Source organism: Rhipicephalus sanguineus, chromosome 2 (genome assembly GCF_013339695.2).
Source record: "Rhipicephalus sanguineus isolate Rsan-2018 chromosome 2, BIME_Rsan_1.4, whole genome shotgun sequence".
NCBI classification, from domain to species: Eukaryota; Metazoa; Arthropoda; class Arachnida; order Ixodida; family Ixodidae; genus Rhipicephalus; species Rhipicephalus sanguineus.
Genome location: NC_051177.1, coordinates 34,221,365 through 34,237,627, shown reverse-complemented (window position 1 = coordinate 34,237,627; position 16,263 = coordinate 34,221,365). Strand labels below are relative to the sequence as shown.

General features: G+C 45.3%; 1 protein-coding gene across 2 annotated transcripts in view; it reads right to left on the bottom strand.

Annotated features, from left to right (window-relative positions):
* LOC119382693 (DNA-directed RNA polymerase III subunit RPC3) overlaps positions 1–16,263 on the bottom strand; it is a 37,950-nt gene that overhangs the window by 3,985 nt on the left and 17,702 nt on the right. For both annotated transcript variants that reach the window (XM_037650505.2, XM_037650506.2), the window contains exons 8-10: positions 10,579–10,699; positions 7,713–7,781; positions 4,459–4,626 (exon numbers count right to left, since the gene is read on the bottom strand). In XM_037650505.2, the coding sequence (XP_037506433.1) occupies positions 4,459–4,626; positions 7,713–7,781; positions 10,579–10,699 (358 nt within the window). The remainder of the gene's footprint in view (positions 1–4,458; positions 4,627–7,712; positions 7,782–10,578; positions 10,700–16,263) is intronic.

Below are 16,263 nucleotides of genomic sequence, written 5' to 3'. Positions count from 1 at the left end.
TGGTTGTCTGAAGCTGACTGCATTGCAATTCGTGCAGTTGGAAGCGGTTCGTAAAATGGGCAGCTGCTCCATCACTCACAAGTGTTAGTTTCGTGTAAATTGGAGCATAATCTTCAATGTGATCCTTGATTTTTCTCAGGGCCTAGCAAGCATATGCAGAGTCGTGGCAAACGACATCGCTAATTATTGCGTAGTTCCATGTCGACTTTCTTGTCGATACAACGCAAGTAAAGATGCTAACTTGCGTACTTTGCCAATGGTAAGGTTGTACTTCATCTGGGAGTACGATGGACCAATTTTCGGCAAAATCAAAGTGGAAAACAATGGAACCCTTTTCACAACACTGTTTTTCCTCGTGTATGGTATTTGCTTGCGTGCGCGTGAGGTAGTTATGAGGGATCCATTTTATGGTCACATTTTGAAATTCCTTTAGGAATGCTGGAGGCATCATGGTCTTCTCTATTAGTTCACCTGATTCCCAATTAAGTAGCAAATACGATTTCTTCGTCCGGTGCTATGCCAAGAGTTCCCAGGCTGAGACCATTCTTCACAGGACATTGTTCGCACTCGCCTAAGAAGCATTTGGTGCTAGGCTGCGTGCACACACAGAGCGCCTGCACATCATCAGTCGACATCAAAGACCCCGACGCATTTTTGATCCCAATAAGGCATAGTTCGAAATTTGCACAATATGCCCATACACACCTCTCCCGATGCGGTGAGCATTTGACCCATTCTGGGCGCAAAGATATGAATTTGGTCAGACCAACCGCTGACAACGGATTAGCAAGTTTGTAGACTGAGTATGTCTCTCGTAGCGACCGCGTCATGAAACGGTTCGAAATGAATTCGGCTTTTCCATCGATGCGCACGCGCACCACATCTTTCTTGTTTGGACTCTGTCTTGAACAGTCCAGCTCATCTTTTGTGTAGTATTCAAGGATTTTGTTGGTGTCTGTTTCACTCAATTTTTCTTTGCAGTACGGCTCCAAAAGGCTCCACACACCTTGTTCTGCAGCTATCTTCCTGGCCTTTAGAATCGCGTGCTTCGTTGCCTCTGGAATGAAGCGTTGCACCTCTTTTATTGTTAGGCTCAGATGTATCAAGGATAGCAGACGGCAGCGCTCTCGAAAAGATGTGCACTTGATGTACGCTGTGTGTAGGTTTTTCTTCCAGCTGGCACAGGCGCAGCAAGTGAATTGTGATGGAATGTCTTTAATACCGTATGCTGTGCGAATTCCGCATCGAATGTTTCTTACAGCAGCTCTAGTAATTTCATTTGCCTTGCGCTTTGCGTACGAGAGTCTCTTCCCTTTCTTTACACTCCGAGGAGGCTTTAGTGGCGACACTGCTGATGGGGCACCAACGACTGCCTTAATGCTTTCCATAACTTCCTCTGTAGTCTGGAAACCCTCATTGGACTGACTGGATTCCTCTTCCATATGCTCAATGTCTTCCTTAAAGTTCCTAAAGCAATTCTGGCACACAAAGTGCGATTCATGCACTCTGAGCGCTGTGTCAGCTTCCAACACTTTCTTTAGATTGTCAATTCCCAAGTCTTTGACACTGCGGAAATTCCTTTGAAACCTGATCTTCCGCTTGTGTCTCTTTAAGTTGTCGGCGCAGCAATTTCGTTCAGGAAACTTCGACATCAGAACTGTGCCACAGTGAGGTCTCTCGGTGACACAGTAGGTTACAGTGAGTATAAGGTACAATCACTTTGGGTTAAGGTAGCGTCCAAGGAAGTTCTTAGTGCAATAATGAAAGTTCAGTAGCCGGATCGCAGCTGATGTCTTGACACCAAGGTTTACGTGAAGAGAGCTGCTTGCAGTGGGCTTCTTACTTACTCCGCAATCTCTATCTTATCTGCTTACGAAATAACTTATTATTAATAATAGAGGATGACACGAGAGTAACGACAATGCGATGAAAAAACTGTATCATTGACACACGTAGAAAACAACACGACTTCTTTGTTAGAGTTCACTATCCAGACTGACATATGGTCTACACCCAAAAACTGCTTTTCAGGGGTGAGGGGAACGCTCTCTCCTGTCTGGGTCCGACCGTTGCAGGCGCACCGCGGTGCGTCTCGCATTTCACGACGGTCATGTGTTCTCCGTCACAGGTTCTCGGAGTGCTTGGCTGTTATACGTACTTTTGTTTCCCTCTCTTGCGGGTGGCATTCAATTACGCTCTGGTCTTGCTGTACGCGCTCTCGCGTGCCTGCTGCCTCAATGTGCCGTAGTATGGATACAGACAGAGGAGCTCTGAAAAATTCAAGCTCAGCTTTTCTGTGTCTCAAAACAGTCAAAAAGACACAAGCTGGGTCCATCGTCATTATTAAAACCAAAAAAGCGAGCTACGAACTAAATATGTCTATTAAATTTATTTTATCATTAGAACGCCGCACATTGATGTTAAGACTATACATGGGTATTAAAATAAGCTCAATTTTCTCACTTCAAACAAAATAATGCAATATATTTTTGCAGCACAATATTTAGCAGTCATGGCCGGGTATAGTCCATCATTTTCATAAAAATCGGTGATGATTATTTTTTTTAAAACGACCCTAAAATGTTGCAATTTTCGCTAGTTTTGGAATTATGGCATTTTTGGGATTTTATAACGAAATAAATATGCAGTGTAGTTGCATAACGTTTTGCTTAATTAGCGAAAAACCTTTCGTAGACTTGCGAGAGATATTTTCAGCTTCAGCGCTTTAGCGAAAACTGCGAAAAAAGACCCTTGAATTTGGGGTCAGCCAGAGGCAGCCGCTCAAAAAACAAAGTTTGGCAATTTTTCAAAAATGTACCGTCAGTCACACAAATTTAAATTTCCGTAGGCCGATAGTACAATTGCTGAAGATTTACGAAACATTAACACTAATATCCACAATGCGTTAAGTTTTTTGTGATAGGCCTCCAAAGTTGTGAAATCTGAAAGTTGCAGAATTGCCTTTTTCCACCTGTTGTGAAACGGGAATTTTTTCCTAGAAATCCGTGATAATTTCCGCAAAACGAAGGTTCATTCCTTTCTATAGAGACATTTGCCCAGCTCATATAAAAATTTCGTGCAAAACAAAAAATACTCGGGACCCCCCTTGGTCTGTCCTTATCTGAACACACCCTGTATTTGTCTTTGGGAAGTTCGAATTTTTCGAATAGTAAAATTTCAGTGCGAATCGAATCGAATAGCAAACACTATTCGAAAAATATTCGAAATTTCGAGTATTTGCACACCCCTAGTTTTTCTCAAATAGTCAAGGTTTCCAGCAAGTGCCCCACCCCCCAAAAAAAATTCCTGGCTACGGGCCTGACCAGAGTAGCTCCAAGATTGCGTACAAAGGTCGGCACCTATGCAGTGGAGGAGACCACTTGAGGACATAAACGAAACCAACCGCTATGAACAGCTGCGGGTGTCCCGGGCTGATGCAAAACATTGTAGCCGTCAGAGCTTGAAGCTGAGCTGCTGTCATCTTCAGACTCAAAGTTTGTGTCCTCGTCACTCTACTCAGGTGCAGTTGCAAGATAGTTTCTCATGGTGCACGTTTCTCGTGGCGCAGGCACGCGTGATGACGACGCCATGGCAGCGACTAGCAAAATTGTATGTGGCCCTCTGTAGGATTTAACAAGAGAAGTAAAACCAAAACTGCTGGAAACACATTATACATGCGGCGGGCCTTCGGAAATAAGTTTTGGTTGAATAAATCTGACTCCGAACAAAAGTGAATAGCTGGCATAAATTTCAGGCAATGATTAGTGCTCAACGTTGTCAGATTGCGAAGCTGGCACCATAATTTGATATCTGACTTGCAAGGGTTCATTTGATTACAAAGCCATGATGTTACTGAAGCATAACAACGAGAGCGGCACGCATTTCTCACAAGTGCGTCAGCCATGCCCACTTTCCCAACAAACACACACACGTTGGTTCGCAAGAAGGTCTGTAAAAAATCACTATGTCGACAAAGCAGGAAAATTCAAACTGATTCTGAAAGTGCAGTGGGCTAACTGCCAGGAGGAGCTAGGTGCACAAGAAACCAATCACGTGCCAAAATTAGCAAGTGAAACCATCGATCAACGGTGACTGATTTGAACAGGCATGGTAACGGAAGAGTTGAGCATTTTATAAAGACAGCTAACAAAAAATTTAGACAGTTACAAGCCCTGAAGCTTTGCCAAGGTTGCTTCAATAGTGTGTAGCTACTTAGTATTGATATAATTTAGGCAAAGTGAAATTTTATTGCAGTTGACCTATGGCGCAACTTCAAGAGCCACTTTCATGGTGTGGTCTTGGAAACACTTTACTGAGCTAAGTCACCGCTTTACTGAGCTAAGTCACTGCAATATCACCCATTTCTATTCCCATGGTGTTACTAAATGGCTTACTTCAAGCCTGGCACTGCGCTGCTATTGATGTTACAGTTGCTGACAGGTCAAAGCATTCCATTACCTCTGCAATCTGCTCAGGACTGGAGTTCTCTGGACGCATGGTCAACAAAATGAGGTCCACCCGCTGCTTCTTGTCTAGAAGTCGTTTCTGCTCCTCTGTAACATGCATCCTCCGCACCATCATGTTGGACATTGCCTTGTAACACCATTCCAGCACCTGACGACTCAGCTGTGCCAGAAACGACAGACGTGTGCAGTCAACGTGACAGAGTATCATAAGAATGCATACAAGGTACATTAAAACATCACTTTAATGTTATTAGGAGAGAGCTAACATTACTTAGCTATGAATAACTGGTGCATGCCCTCATGCTGCGACTGAGTGGACAATTCTAAACAACAAAAAGCAGCTTCATCATGATGATATCGAGCAAGGTGTGCTGTATAATATAGAAGGCTTGCAACAGTCTGCTGGCACATTCATGAAGTGTAATAATCCCTGCAATTACCAAGAACAGTGGGATGCAAAGCCACGAATTCTTCAACATTTGAACATAGAGGACAGTTTATCGTGGCAACTGTCAGATTCCACAACACATAAGGCCACTGCCACATGGCATCAAGCCCACACTCCGTTTACACATGCAAAATATCCTCCACTACCCAGCTGGAAAAGGCAGCTCCGCCAAATACACAAAGAGGCAGGCCCCATAGCATATTTGGCTCCATCAAATAGTACACTATGGGGTATGCCCAGGCAGTCAACACAACCACCTATCTGTACCTAGGATACTAAACGACTCCACACACAAGGAGTGGCTCACCAAGCTAAGACTGTTTGGAAAACTTACTACAGCCCTTGGACTCATTGTATTAAAGAAAGACCAATCTCAATGAAGAGGTGATGCCATCAACATTACAGCTTCATCCCCGTCTCCTGTCATTTCTTATGATCACACCAGTACCCAGTAGTCCCAGAAAATGCAACTGAAATCCCGCTAAATGTTTCTTTTCTCTCTTATTCCAGCTCCTGAATGACACCAGATGACACTCAGACAGCGTGCAATGTGTTGTGTTCTGAGAGCATGGGAGATTTATGGTTCAGCAGAGTAGTCAACAAACTTTTGCAGAAAGCCCTGTTAGTTGCATCGCCACGAGCTTCGCCACTGTATCTGTACAGCCACTGTATCGCCACGTGCATCACCAATGTATAGTGGCACAGTCAGATGTATTTATCGGCATCACATCTTCCGGATTACCTTGAAAGAGACACAAGTCCATTTAATGAGAAATAGATGCAGTTGTCATACTACAATTTTAACAGTCAAAGCAGTTAAGGCTTACACCCTTAGTTGTTTTCATGTGTACTGCAGGAATCCCAGAATGCATTGCTAGAATTTTGATAATTAATGAAGTAAGAGTGCCTTGCCCAGTTTTGAGCTCTAGATGCACAGTCTGTGAGTCGCAAATTCTACCTCTCAGCCAATACCACAGATAGAACACTGCAAATGCTGCAGCAAAGGATAGTGCAGCTGCTAAAACAATACAGTAGAACGCTCATGTGTTTTGTGAAAAAATGCGACAAAACTGTACAATCTGAGAAATAATGCGAAGAACGGAAAGCAGCTCGAAATTGCCAGCGCATCGCTCGAGCCCAAAGGACGCACGAAAAGAACGCACACAGGACGAGCGCGAACTAATGCGTCACAGCTCGACACTTGAAGCGCACTGCTCAAACATAAAGCAGGACGCACGAAACAAACGAACAGGTACACACAAGACGAGCGCGAACTAATTGTCACATTTGTTACTTCTTTCTGTTTGAACAGCGCGCTCATTTCGCAAACGCGGCCGCTGCAGTCAGCGAAGCAAAGCACCCCACCGGCCGCCCCTTCTTTCCTTGAGATAAGCGCACGAAAGCGACGACGCCCTGTAGAGCGAACAGCAACAGCGTTTGCAGGGGCGGGGTGACGATCTTTAAAGCGCGCAACACGCGCGCACGTCGCGCCATCTATGTGGCCACTAAGAAAGCACGCTGAATTACATGGTGTATATAAATAGCTTGCCGTTAGCAGGCTGAGAGACGGTGCCATCGTGGCCTAACGTCTAACGCGGCGGGCTGCAAAGCGAGAGGTCGCCCGTTCGATTCCGCGCGTCGGAAAGAATTTCTTAGTTATTTTTCTTTATGGCCTTTCCATATATATATACATACTTATACATATACGGTGAATGACGGCGACGGGGACGGACATTTTCCAGCCGAGACTGTCCATATAATTGCTATCGCAATAAAAATGTACAATCCAAAGTCGCTAAAATCTTTTCGCTTTGCCTGAAAAGAAGAGTACAGATATGTATTACTGTATTTTACTATCGCACGAAGTAAGGCTCATGGTATCATAGGCAGTGCAAATTGCAGCAAACATCGGTTCGCCAACTAAAGCGTGCAGTAATGCAACTAAAGGCATAAGAACAAAGTTTACTCAATCACTTTGAGCGCTATCCATCATGATGGCACTAAAGGGGCACTGGAAGCGGAAAGCGTGCATGTGTCTCCCAAAGCAAATGTTCCTTACTGCCTCCAACTTCAACATTTCAGTTATGGCGAGTCTCAGGCAGACTGGCATTAATCACTAGACAGGCATTGAAGTGCACATCAAGGACGCTGGGCCTACACAGCAGACCACGTGACAGTGCACCAACACGTCACGCAGGCCAATGTAACTTGGTCAACGTCAGTGGCCATGATGGCCGTGCATCACGTGCTTGCATGTTGACAATTACCCCCCAGCAGTTGAAGCTCAGTGGTTGTGTCTGTGTGCACCTTACTGCAAGTACATTGTTCTGATTTTTTCTTTTCTATTTGAAAACATTGCCGTGATCCCAAGAAGGTAATAGAGATACCACATTGGCTTACCATCGCCATGCTTTGAAGTGTGTTAAAGTGTATCTGGCCTAACTCCTTTGGACAGCACCAAGTACAGCGTTGCTAAAGGATTTGTAAGCAAAGTTGATGGTGAGGGACAGCACCATCAAATTTTTAAAAATAGCGACAAGGGACACCGTTCGTTTTTTTCCTAATTTGTCTACCACAACAGCTGCATTTCATCATGTTTAGCTGCCGTGAAATTGTAATCAATCATGTAGTGGCATATGGTCAACATTTTTGCTTTGCACTGTAATCTCACAAAAGCAGCGCATGCCTAAGCTCTCCACAGGAAGCCTACCCAAAGATCTTTGGAAGATTGTAAATTTATAGCACGACAACTCCATCTGCAACTTTAGCATCCTTAAATCACATTTAGCAAGCCATACCTGTGGTATATCAACATGAAATAAGTAGATCATCCTGGAAGGAGCATAGTCTGGAGTTCTTGGAAGTTCCTGCACAGAAAGCATAGAGGGCAGCCAATGCACAGGGTACGTGTTACTAATCACAACACTCTCACAAAGAACATCCAGTTCCTCTTACAATATGTATGTTACCAAATAAATTCAATGCATGCTTATGTTTTGTGAAGAATAAAGATACTTAAAGGGACACTAAAGGCAAATAACAATTTGTCAGAGTGAAAGGTCAATGTACGAGAATGTCTAAAATGTCAGTATTATCAACAGCAGTGTCCTACTAATAGAGAAATTAAGGCAAATATACACCTTTTCAAATTCTCACGCCAGGGGGGCGCCATATTGAAATGCGCGCCGCCTAACGTGCAAGATTGGCAAAATCGCCATCTTGGGCTGCGCGTACTCGAGCCGGCACGCTATCCATTGGTGTGAGATCTCTGCTAAAGCCTGTGTTTGCTGATTTTTCGTTTCTTTAGACTGTTTTGTTTCATATCGTCGCTGCCACTGACCGATTCGTCGCTGCCTGAACCGTTCAGCGGCGCGCATTCGCGCTTGCAACGCAAGAATGAGCTCCGCGTCTGCGAATGGCAGTGCTTCATCGTCGGTTCAGTAGCAGCAAGCGTAGTAGAAGGTCGATCACGGCGTGAAATGTTACTAATCGGTAACTAGAATGTTCTTGCAGCTGTCTACCGATTTCCTTTATTGGCGTACTAAACGTCTATGGATCATTCATCAGTTTCAACCTCCGCGCATACTCGTTCGCGGCGCATAAGTTTGTCAGCTGTAAACTGTAAACACCGCACAATTCTTCTTCACAGATACCTTGACCTACATTCACCCCAACGACGTCGAAGACTAGGTCGAGGACACGTGAGTGGCCAGAAACACGGCGAGTGAACATTGTTAATATATCGTTGAAGCGAATGTGTGGGTCTTTGCCAGGTGTGCAACTACGAGGTACTGGAGTCGCACAACTACGTGCAGTCTGGCTGGGTGGGTGAGTCATTGGAGCACAATGTGAAGGAAAAAGTCGTGCTGGTGAAGGGGAATGTGACACCGTCGCAAGTCGTGAACAGTAGGCCCCATCGCGCGTGGGTTGCCGCGGGGCCCTCCGGTGAAGTACGGCGGGCGCAGGCTGGACATGCGTAACCGGACAAGGCGGAGTTTGCAGCCGTGTCGGCCGCTGTATTATGGACGATATGAAGTACGAATCCGTAACATTCTTATGAGTTACTTAGGTGAGTCATCAGTGGCTTGCGTACCTTCCTATCCAGGATGCTGCACGGGAACGTTGTTCTCGTCGGTTTTCTTGCCGCCAACGAAATACCGGGAAGAGAGGCGTGACGATGGCGACACGCGGAAGTTCTTCCGATTTACTGAAGCCACCCACTGCTCACACCGCACAATTCAAGCGACGAAGGAAAACGATGCAGCGTGAACACGCCACACTTGCACTCATCGCGTGGCGTACTGTGCTGCGGACACACGATTGCACCTAAAATATTGCTCTTCTGCTGCTTGTTTGTTCACTCGCACACGAAACAGTGATGGCCAGATGACTTGCTATGCGAATGCAGTAAATTTTCTGCCATGATAGTCACTTCGTATCGAAGAAGGGCGCACAACAGAGTCACACAAACGCGTACCCGAAGCAACACAAACACGGCAGTGGCGCAGCCCAAAGCATGATGGCAACACTGAGAGCCTACCCTCTACCCCTGCAGCTGACTGGTTCGAGGCTGATCCTGTGAAAAGGTCTATAGGACACAACAAGCGCCACGAGTGCGACATTTTGGAAATGATCCCGGTGACGTCAAGAGTCCCGAAAACAATTATAAACACTAGTAATCAAGCTAGCTGCAACAAAAAAAGAACCTTCCATGCATCACAATACGTAATAAAATGCTGCTTGTTCATTTCTTTTTGATTCTTGGAAAGAAGAACCCCTTGGCGTTACCATGGTGAACGGCATGAGTGGTTCAAAAGTTCCATTTTCACCGAGCTGGGCTTCGCTCATGCGAACGCGTCTCAGTGGTAGTTTCGGTATTGCGTACTGCTGTGTGTGCTTGGCTCTCATTATTTTCGCACTGTTGAAACTCTACTTCTGCTGCTGGCAAAGCTAAGCTCCGTTATAGTGAACTATACAGTTTCTGAGTGGCCCGCAGCTGCGTCTTGGCAAGGTTGGTAGCCACTGTTGCGCAAGAAACTGTAGCGTCGGCGGCAGGGCTGTAAAGGCAGGCAACGTTGGGTACACCAACTGCTACGTCAGAAGGCCCGTTCAGGTGGGTGATCTGCAGTGCGCTAACGCCGTGCGGACCACTAAAACGTGATTTTCTTTCAAAACAAGCACTTCCTTGGCACAAAACAAGCACTAAAGGTTTCTGGAACACTATTTCAACTATCAACGTCGACTTAATATTTGCCTTTAGTGTCCCTTTAAGAAAGCGGCTGGGAAGGAAGCCATCGCCGTAGCTCGAATGGTACAGCATCACACAGGTAATGTAGAATAGGTGGGTTCAGCTCCCAATGGCATTAAGCTGTCTTTTTATGCACTTTTATATCCTTTTCTTTATTATTTCTAAATTTCGACTAAAATTCTCAGTTTCATATTCTCAGTTTCATAGTCTATCAATTTCACACAGTTGTGACAAAAAATAAATCTAGCCCCTTGGTTCTCGTTCTTGTTAAAAAATTATGACTGAAGTTCGGGTGCACATGCCCGTATGCAAACATAAAGGGTTTCTCGGCTCAGCTTTATGTCCTGGTTACGTTGGTCTGAAACATGTACATGGTTATGTGAAACACGCTCATTTAGGAGAAACCACTTGCATACCTGTGCCAATACAAACTTCTCCTCGAACATTTTGTAAGTCATTTCCTTGGCGTCCCGGGCAGTAATCATTGCAAGCTCTTCTATCTGTTTCTGCTCCAGGTATTTCTTTTGAAGCAGTAGCCTAGACAGTGAAAAGAGCAAGAAGGCATAGCTGAACTCACGGATTGAAATATGCAAAGCAGATTACTTAAAGGGGCACTGACACAAAAATTTTCATTTGTTATTTCATGTCAAATGAAAGGCGAAACACACACCAGCCAAGAAAATACACTGTTGAACATGAGTGTGCCCTCAAAAATTAATGACAACACGCTTTTAAAAGTTAGTTTCGGTTCCTACTGTATACTGATGTCGCAACATGGTATGAGCTTCTCATCACGTGCTCACGCAACATATCGTGGCGTTTTCACGGCTGCTCCACTCCATGCTTCTGTTGGTGGCGCGCAAGTGGCTATTTTGTATGTTTTGGTACCTGACGTCATCACAACTAGCCACACTGGTGCACGAAGTCACCAGAATTGATACCGTAGCCTGACATCACGATAGTGTCGATATCAGTAGGTGCGCCATGCAAAAATTGGCTTACTACAATAGACTGAAACCCCGCAGTCCGGATTAATTTTATTCATGACGACGGGGTTAGGGTATGTCCGTGCCTGCAGAAGCCTTAACGTAACCACCTGTGGCCTGTTTAATCTAGAATGTGGCAAGGGGAATGCCCTGATCCCTAGGTAATAGTGCTTGGTGATCTCATTGTAAGTTAACAGCTTATCAGCACTTACTAAGCTTCACACTTGCTCTGAGCAGTCTCTGTATACAGATTTGTGTGATAGAGTAAACTCTGCAGTGAAAAGAGAAACTCTTATTTGGTTTTCAACTGATAGAATATTTTTCAAAGCTCAATCTTCATCATAGGGACACTAAGTTCAGAGTGATAAGTTATTTCTTCACAACTATGTGGTCATTAATCTCACATATATAGGTTTGTTATCAGGAGAGAAAATAGTGGTCAAAGCTTTGTTTTTGAATTTTACGTCGAAACGGCAACACTAGAAAATCAGTATGGTATGAATAACTTTATTGGTGTCTTGAGGATTCAGTCCGGGACTGATGCAGGCCGCTCCTACGTCGAGACAGAGAGGCCAAGGCCCTCTGCCGCCACACGGACCCTCTGGACAGCCCTGAGTTGGTTCGCCAGCACGTCACTGTGCAGCACTCGCTGCCACCACTGTTCACCTTGAGAACCATCACCAGCCAATGCCGAGCAGCGCCAGAGCGTGTGGTCTAAATCGAGCAAACCCCCACACCTACTACAATAGACTGAAACCCCGCAGTCCGGATTAATTTTATTCATGACGACCGGGTTAGGGTATGTCCGTGCCTGCAGAAGCCTTAACCTAACCGCCTGTGGCCTGTTTAATCTAGAATGTGGCAAGGGGAATGCCCTGATCCCTAGGTAATACAGTAGAACCCCGCTGATACGTTTTTGAAGGGACCGTAGGAAATAAACGTAAGAGACGGGAAACGTAAGAGCCGAAAAACAGGAAAAACGGCAAAATATTTAGTGGTACAGAATTTTATTTCAATTCTTACGAGCAGCACGAAAATTGGCGCGCTCAGTCGCGATCTAGTCGATGGATAGAAACGCGGAGCTTAGGACGGCCTCATCCACAGAAATGTAATCAACGTATGTGATTTTTTTAACACCAACAGCTGTAGGCATGAAAGAACTAAGCACACGCAATCACGACCGGCGCGGCGAGTCCGACCGCGAACCGCACGCACGACCGTGCGAGCTCCAACCAGCTCGAACTCCTCCCGCTCCCCGACAAATAACGATGATGATGAGTCTACGCCGACGCGATGGCAGAAGTGAATGCCAATCTCGAAGGCCTTGCTTTCGCAAGCAATTACGTCATACACGCCATGTTTGTGCAATACAAATCTCAAAGGCTATGCTTTTGTCAATAGTAAATGCCAATCTCGAAGGCCTTGCTTTCGCGGGCAGTTACGTCATAGACGCCATCTTTGCAATTTGAATCTCGAAGGCCATGCTTTTGTTTGCATCAATTGAAAGATTCTGTTGCTTGCGCCTCTCATGCGGCTAATATTACGGTCAAACGAGGCCAAGCTGCGTGAAAATGCACCATGGCGGCTCTCTTTGGTAGTCACTCGGTCGGCTCCGAGCGCACTTCGCGACGTATCATACGGGAACGGTCCGACAGTTACGACGTAACAGCGGGGTTCCCAATACATTGTATCCTATGGGAGCTATGCCAGAACCGGCGGAAAACGACGTAACAGCCGGGAAAACGCAGCAGTGAGGAACGTAACAGCGGGGTTCTACTGTAGTGCTTGGTGATCTCGTTGTAAGTTAACAGCTGGTCCCTAAACTCAGGAGCGGAAGACCCGGCCTCCTCAGGGAGTGCACGACACACTAATCCTCGTGCCTCCCTGTGTGCCACCTCGTTGAGGTTACGCGGGGCTCCCTCCACAGACCCCATGTGCGCCGAAAACCAAGTAACTGCATGCGAAGTGATGTCCCTACCCTGCAGCAGTCTGTAAGCCAGTTCTGCAACAACTGCCCTCACGAAGACTTTAATCGCAGATCGCGAGTCACTAAAGACTAAAACTCTGCCTGAATCAATGAGTGCTAGAGCAATAGCCACCTGCTCAGCGTGTGGTGTTGCAGATTTTCAAGTAATGCTATTTTGTGTTTTTGCCACATTAACTCAATAAATTTCCCGAAAGTTGCCATGTGTAGTCTATCGATCATTTAGAACATGATGCAATTCATTTTTACCAGTAAAGGATTATGCAGTCCCTAGCACACACCATCAAATCTATGACATAACAAGTAAGCATGGGAACTTCAAAGTGGTACCCCCACTTGTATTTTATTTTTGCCTGCTTTCTGGCTTACTGAGAATCTTCGTATGGCCAAGGCCAGTCTGGAGGTGCATGATCGGTCCTTCTTTTATGGCCTGAGCATCAGCCGCGAGTACAATGGAGCTGTTTCTATACAAACATGATGGTGCGCTCCGCATGAGGGCATCGCGAGCCAACACTCCAAAGTACATTGCGCCGCATGCGCTTTGTAATGTAAACCAGCTGTGACCGGCCAATTTCTCATGCTAATTACACCCTCCAGTTGTAGGAAGCAGTGAAGGCAGTAAAGGTACGTGTGGCAATAGTCTTGCGTTCTCACTGCGTGCAGAGCTTGAAGAAAACTGGTCATGTCATTCGTGAAAGTAGCTTGCTGCCGTATGCACCGCACTTGAAGATGAGTGTCACGGTGAGTTTCCCAACCATATTTTTTTGTTTGATCTTTTTGCACTTTACTTTTTGCGTGGTGGCACAAAGGAACATGCGCGAGGAATTCACACTTTTAACACTTTCGTGACCGAGCCTACTCTCATCGATAGCATGTTATCGATGACTTCAAGTTCAAATTTTGGCGCTCTCTGAGCGGTTCTGGACAACTAATGCCATTTAAAGAGTAGAAAAGGTAGCATTTCTTCAGTTTTGCTTTTGAGTTTCTTTTTTCCGCCGGGGGGTGATTTTTAAAGCTCCTTTGCTGTCGGGGAGGTGAGTGCTCGTGGTTTCGCTCGTGGCATCGACGTCGCTTGCGGGTGCTCAATGAAATCGGCGAATTTCGATGAATTCTGATGAATCTAAGCATCAATATCTGGATGATGGTAACTGCACAGACACGGAAGACTACTTCGATTCATCAGACTTCAGTACGGACAGCGATAGTGCGTCAAACTGCCCCGGAAAATAAGCAGGTATGTGCCAGTAAGTTTCGCTCTCTCCTCAGGCCGTTTTATGACTGCCGCGCGTTGATGTAAGTGTATCCGGTGTGAACTAAAGGTCACAGCTCTCACCTGCAAGGTGTCAACTTCGTTAGGGCGGGAGCATTTGGCGCCCGCTGCAGAAAGAGCAGAGTTCTCTCTGCGAAAACGACACATAGTGGACCTTGACCTAGCGCTCCGGAATGCCGCGCAGTGCCTTCTTCGAGTTGTTTTTCACTGCAGAAGTCGTCAGAGAGATATGCAACCACACAAATAAGTATGCGTGGATGCATATTTTCGCAAAGCCAACGCACAGTGAGAGGGACGGATCCTGGAGGGAGGTCACTGAGGAGGAGATGCGCATGCTCGTCTGACTTCTGGTGTACACGGAAATCGTGCAAGTCCCACACGTGCATTGCAATTGGCTTTGACGACACATATTTCCAGACCTTCTTCCACTGTCAGTGGTGCCACAGAAAAGGTTCAAGGTGTTGCTTGTATTCTTCAGTGTCTCTGATCTGGAGAAGACGACCGTCGCATCTCACGGGAAGTTTCACAGCGTGTCTTCTATATTGCAACACACGAACGATTCATCCACGCTATTTTTTCATCCGCGTCAGAACCTTTGCGTGGATGAGAAAATGGTGAAATCTAAAGGTCAGTCTGGTATTCGGCAGTACATTAGGGACAAAGTGATCAAATGGGAATAAGAATTATGGGATTTGGCAGATTCGAAGATGGGGTACACTTTTCAGTTAAACGTATACACAAGAAGGCACTTCAGGATACCCAGCACCAACCACAAAAAAATTGAAAAACACCAGAACTGCAAACTATGCTACGCAGAAAGGAAAGTTGAGCACCAAAAAAAAAAGTGTTTTCTGCAAAACATGTGCAGCCACGCTTTGTTTCACTGTGTCAAGAAACTGCTTCATGCGGTGGCATGATAGGCACTAGTGCTTACATTTTTGTATGTATGTAACTTTTGCACTTACAGAGCTTATATTTGCAGTACTAAAACGGCTTTGTGTTCAAAATGTATATTTAGATTTTTTTTAATGTTTACCTTGCGCAGAGTAGCATGGATGTTTTTATTATTTTCTTTTTGTTACATTTTTCTTTCTTGTGGTAATTTTTTTATAATACTTGAAATAAATCTGTTGTTTGAAATGAATACTGTTGGAAAGACCAAATCTTCCTCTATCATTTGATACCCTACAATTTAGCATCAATCAATTTCTGTGGCAGGAAAAAAATATTTCCCGGACTACACAAAAACAACCGATTTTTCCACAGTCACGAAAGTGTTAAGCAGCAGCACAATTGCACCAAAACAGATAGTCAGTGTTTATGCAGCAAATCTTAACTCTTTAGTCGACAATGACATGGATGGCATGCTGATGCAGGTATCACAGAGTGTGTCCTTGTGCTCAGTTTCTGCAAAGAGATGAGTAATCTTATCCTTGCGATGTGCCACTCGGTCGTGTCGTTGTCAAACTGTGTTTCCCGGAACCATCAAGTTGAGTCGCCATAAGGCTGAGATATCCCAGAGGAATCTGACATCCCACCAGTATTGACAGGAGAAGTAAAGAAAGCCCTAAAGGGAATGCAAAGAGGCAAAGCCGCTGGTGAGGATCAGGTAACATCAGACCTGTTGAAAGACGGTGGAGAGATAATGATGGAAAAACTGGCCACCCTGTAAACGAAGTGTCTCTCGACGGGGAGGATACCAGAATCTTGGAAGAATGCCAACATCATCTTGATCCATAAGAAAGGGGAAGTCAAGGACCTGAAAAATTACAGGCCCATCAGCTTACTGTCTGTTGTCTACAAGCTATTTACAAAAGTAATTGCTAACAAAATTAATACCACATTAGAGTTCAATCAACCA